Here is a 4,730-nt window from a genome sequence, read left to right on the forward strand (position 1 = left end):
TGAGAAATGGCATGGTCAGAGATCTGACAATCTTATTTTAAAAGGTGAGTGCTGTACGCATTAGCATCACTGATTGGCAACTTTTTCTTCTAGTAAATTAATTTTTTATAGGATTGCTAAATGAGATATTACCAGCCTGATGACTAAATGCATATTCATCAATTAGTTTTTATACAATTGATACATAATGTATACATCATTATACAAAACTAGTGAGTGCTGGGGCATGTAGATAAGACACAGCCTTAGAGCTTACAGACTGGTAGGAAAGACAGATCTGAAATAATAAGAACCAAGGGGCTCTGGCCAGTGTACAGTAGGGAGCTAGGAGAGCATTTAGCTTTGAGACTTGAATAGAGACTGAGAATCAAGTACAGCAGGCCTGAACAAATGCTGTTTAAGCAGAGATTTTTAAATCTTGGTAAATAACTTGGTATTTATCCTAGTTTTTTTTTGGAGGGGGGATATAGTTGATTACAGTAATATTACGTAAGTTACAGACGTACATATGAGGCTAGGTACTATTTTGTTGAGAGGAAAGAGCTTAACACTTTATTGAAAGGAGAGTTTATTTGGCTGGAAATTAAATAGGAGAGCTGGAGATGGCAAGAGAGAAGTTTGCAGAGAAAAGCTGGAATCAAATGAATTGCAGCTACTTTAAATGAGCTGACTGAGGGAGTGGGCTATTGTGGTCTTTCCTACTTTAGGTCTGTCACTAGTGGTTTTGCTCCAAATCTGCTATATTCACTAATATAAAATGAAACAAAAATTATTTTTTAGCTATGAGAGCAAGATTTTGTTAGGCAAATATTCCTGGATACAGTCTCCTTGATTGGAGAGAATAAATAATAATGCTTATACCATTAATTTTATTATTAGGAATATAACATATATAAACAGCTTCATAATATTTTTTAAAAGGCATGTTTAAAAATAACCACCTCAAAAGAATCATGCTATTTATTTTTGGCAAAAGAAAAACATGCAATAAAAACAATATGCACTTCAGATGGTAAGGGAAGAGTTTTAAATGTTTTAATAAGTATAAATATAGTACAGAAATATATATTTATTACATTTAAATCTCTTTTCTGAGCAATTTATATATAAATATGACACACTTACATTCATATAAAATAATACCTATTTTACTTATATAATATGTATATATAAATGCTTAAGAAGCTATTTAAAAATCTTCCCTTAGCAATTTTAAAATATCATATAACATTTATATTTTGTGTGTGTGTATGTGTATGGCTAAGGCATGCAGGATCTTAGTTCCCCAATCAAAAATCAAACCCTCACCCGCTGCATTAGAAGCATGGAGTCTTAACTACTAGACCATGAGGGAAATCCCCATTTATATATATTTTATACAGATCAGTAAATTTATATAATACATATATAGTTTATATAGTTATATATTTACATATTATTTATACATATATAATATACATAATACAAATACAAATTACATTATAATCCTATACATTATACAAATTTGTATAAAGTATACTTTAGTATATATTCAGTATATATACTGAATATATATTATATACTAAATATATACATACTAAAGTATATTAAATGTATATTTACTTTATATATAAATATGTATGTGTGTATATATATACAGTGTTTAAGAAGACATGAAAGCATGTTTTGTTTTCATTCTGTATATTATTTTACCAAAAGTAAATGACACAAAATTTTGAGGTGGTATTTTTTAATATGGCTGTTTAAAAATAAGCAGTTAATTTTCATTCCAGTAACTTTCACATTTGCTCCTTTTTAAAAAGCACTTAACTTTTGTTCCTACAGCAGGACATTAGGCTAAAATTAAGAGATCTTAATTTTAGATCTCTAAAGATCTTTAGATACTTTGCTTAATTGCTAAACAATTGTAACAATTAAGCAAAGGGCTCTTAGGAAGAATATAATCATGCTGTAACTCTCATAATGCTACTTTCAGATTTTTTTAAAAAATGATCAAAAACCATTTGGGGCCAAATTCCCCTGTGCCTTTATTTTGACTTGCACTGATAGGAGACAAGAATGCGTGGATCTCATGTGGTTTGTTCTCTGGATGCCCATCTTCTAGAACAAAGGTGAGCAAGCTACAGCCATGCACCAAATCAGTCTCTGCTGTGAACTGCCCATCCTCCAAGTACCGCCTAGGCTGCTTCCATGCCACAGTGAGAGAGTTGAATACCTATGACAGAGGCCTGCAGGACCCAAAAGCTTAAATCTGTCTCATTACAGAAAAAGTCTGCTGCTCTTGGTGTAGAAGAGTACCTGGCACTTAGCAGGATCCTATATTTACTTACAGAATGAATACAAAAGTGAACTAACAGTAGCTCACATGAGCGGTCAGCATTTGCTCTATGCCATGAAGTGTGCTGAGCACTTTAAATGCAGTATTTGAATTTCACAGAAGAGTTATATAAGAATGTAGGCCTGTCTTGCTCCCTCACCTCCTTCAAGTTTTTAATCTGCTGCCACTCCCTCAGTCAAGGTTTACCTGGAGCTCCTGATTTAAAATTGCAAACTTCTGCTTTCTACTAGCCCCTTGGCTTGTTCCATATAACATACAATGTATGTTACTTATTTTTTGTGCCTAGGAGAGCATACGCTCTATGAGGCATACATTTTTTTTTTGGTGTATCTACTCACTCGTCTCTCAACCCACAAGTAGCCTAGAATATGGCAGGTACATCATGAGTGCCCAGTAGACGTTAGCTAATCAATTACAAAGGTCTGGTGACATGTGGGGGGTACCCAGGAAAGAAATGGTTATGATCCAAGTCTCTACGTACTTCTAATGACTGCTATCTCAAACAGGTGCTTGCTGAAAACAATTCAGGCTGATCACTCCCACCCAGAAGCGGTTGATCTATCCTGGTGTAAACCTTCAAGGAGGCAACTAACCGGACACCATGCACCAGCAACTGAAGAAAAGGGGAACGACACCTAGCCAGAAAGGCCCGGGGAGAAGAGCTACCGGCACAGACAAGTCACTGCCAGCCCAGCAGGAACCTCCTGACACAACGTGCATCTTATATGATGAGGATGTGTGCTTTGAGGCTAGCTTCCGGGTTGTCAAAGATGATACCTTCTCTGACTGTTACATAGAATGCATAATAAGAGGTGAGTTTTCTGAACCTATTGTGGAAGAGGACCCACTCCTTCAGTCCTTTGAACGTCTGAAAGAAGAATCAGAACAAGACCTTTCTCAACAGGTTCTTGCGGCAAGCTCACTTCTTGAATCTTCCTTGGAATACATGAAAAGGGACGCAAAACAAGAATTTCCTCAACAGATGGTTGGAGAGAATCCACTTCTTGAGTTTTCTGAGTATAAGACAAGCAAGAAGCTTCCTCCCGGAGGAATACCCAACATGGACTTTCCAGAATCTAAACAGCTCACAGGATGCACTAGGAGGCCAAGTACAAATAAAGAATATGGTGCTCCTGAAAGACATGCCTGTCCTCACAACGGATGCACAAGAGAGTTCCAGAATAAAAGATCCCTGAGGAAGCATCTTCGAGTTCATAATCCCCGAGATCATGTGTGTGCAGAATGTGGGAAAGCCTTCAAGGAGAGTGCAAAGCTAAAAAGACATTTTCTGGTTCATACTGGAGAGAAGCCATTTCCGTGCACTTTCCAAGGGTGCGGAAAACGCTTTTCCCTGTCCTTCAACTTGCGCACACACGTGCGCACCCACACTGGGGAGAAGCCTTTTGTGTGTCCTTTTGTAGGCTGCCGCAAGAAGTTTATTCAGTCAAACAACATGAAAGCCCACCTCCTGACTCATGGAAAGGCCAATATGAGTCCGTGAGAAAAGATTAAAAAGTAATCATCAAACAGGACAGGCATATATTAACTAAAGAGTTACTGAGAACAAATATGCCTCATTGATAATTAGTTCAGGAAATAATTTTAAAATCAATATTGCGACCCTCAAGCCATTTTTTTTTATTTTTTATGTTACTAAGATGCTCCTCTAATATGAGGTATTATTTTAGAACTTTGTGTAGAATTACAGCATCCTTCTAACAGTAAGGTCAGTAATGAACTTACTTCAAAAGCATAATACTTAATATCTTAACAAAGTGGATTTTTGGATATGAGACTTAATATCTCATACTATAAGAAATTGACTTTTACTTTTTCACTTTGTAGTTTTCAATCATTTAGCTTTTTCCTTTTAGGAATATACTTCTTAATACAAGTGATAATTCTAGAGAATGAAAATTTTGCAATAGATTCTCAATAAATTAATCTGTAGTTAAAATTTTTCAAGCATACTGTTTAATCATTTTATTTTTATGATTGTATCAAACCATGTTAATCATAGTAGATATAAATAGTTAACTGATGAAGTCAATCCATTTGAATCCATTTTAGATATTTTTAAATAAAAGGAAATAAAACCCCAGAAATGTATTAAATCTGTATTAAAAAATCACAGACGTGTGCATTAAAAAGAGATATCATTTAGTTGTCTTCCAAATTAGCAAAACATGGTAAAAATTGATTGTTTAGTGTCAGTGAGATGTAGGGGGAAAGTTACTCTCCTACATGGTCGGTTAAGGGATAAAAAGCCATTGGGGAGGGGTGCACTAGCCAGTTTTCTGGAACTGCCATAACAGTACCATCAACTGGGTGACTTAAACAACAGATATTTGTTGTCTCATAGTTCTGGAGCTAGAAGTTCCAAAAAAGGTAT

The 4,730-nt window shown here is 35.3% G+C and overlaps 1 protein-coding gene across 1 annotated transcript; it reads left to right on the forward strand.

Moving 5' to 3' along the window:
- Positions 1-2,939: 2,939 nt before the first annotated feature.
- ZFP42 (ZFP42 zinc finger protein) lies at positions 2,940-4,008 on the forward strand. Its single transcript, XM_010835823.1, has one exon. It carries the CDS (start codon positions 2,940-2,942, stop codon positions 3,837-3,839), a length of 900 nt encoding a protein of 299 aa, XP_010834125.1. The 3' UTR covers positions 3,840-4,008.
- Positions 4,009-4,730: the final 722 nt, after the last annotated feature.

This window comes from Bison bison, unplaced genomic scaffold, assembly GCF_000754665.1.
Source record: "Bison bison bison isolate TAMUID 2011002044 unplaced genomic scaffold, Bison_UMD1.0 scf7180017864050, whole genome shotgun sequence".
NCBI lineage: Eukaryota > Metazoa > Chordata > Mammalia > Artiodactyla > Bovidae > Bison > Bison bison.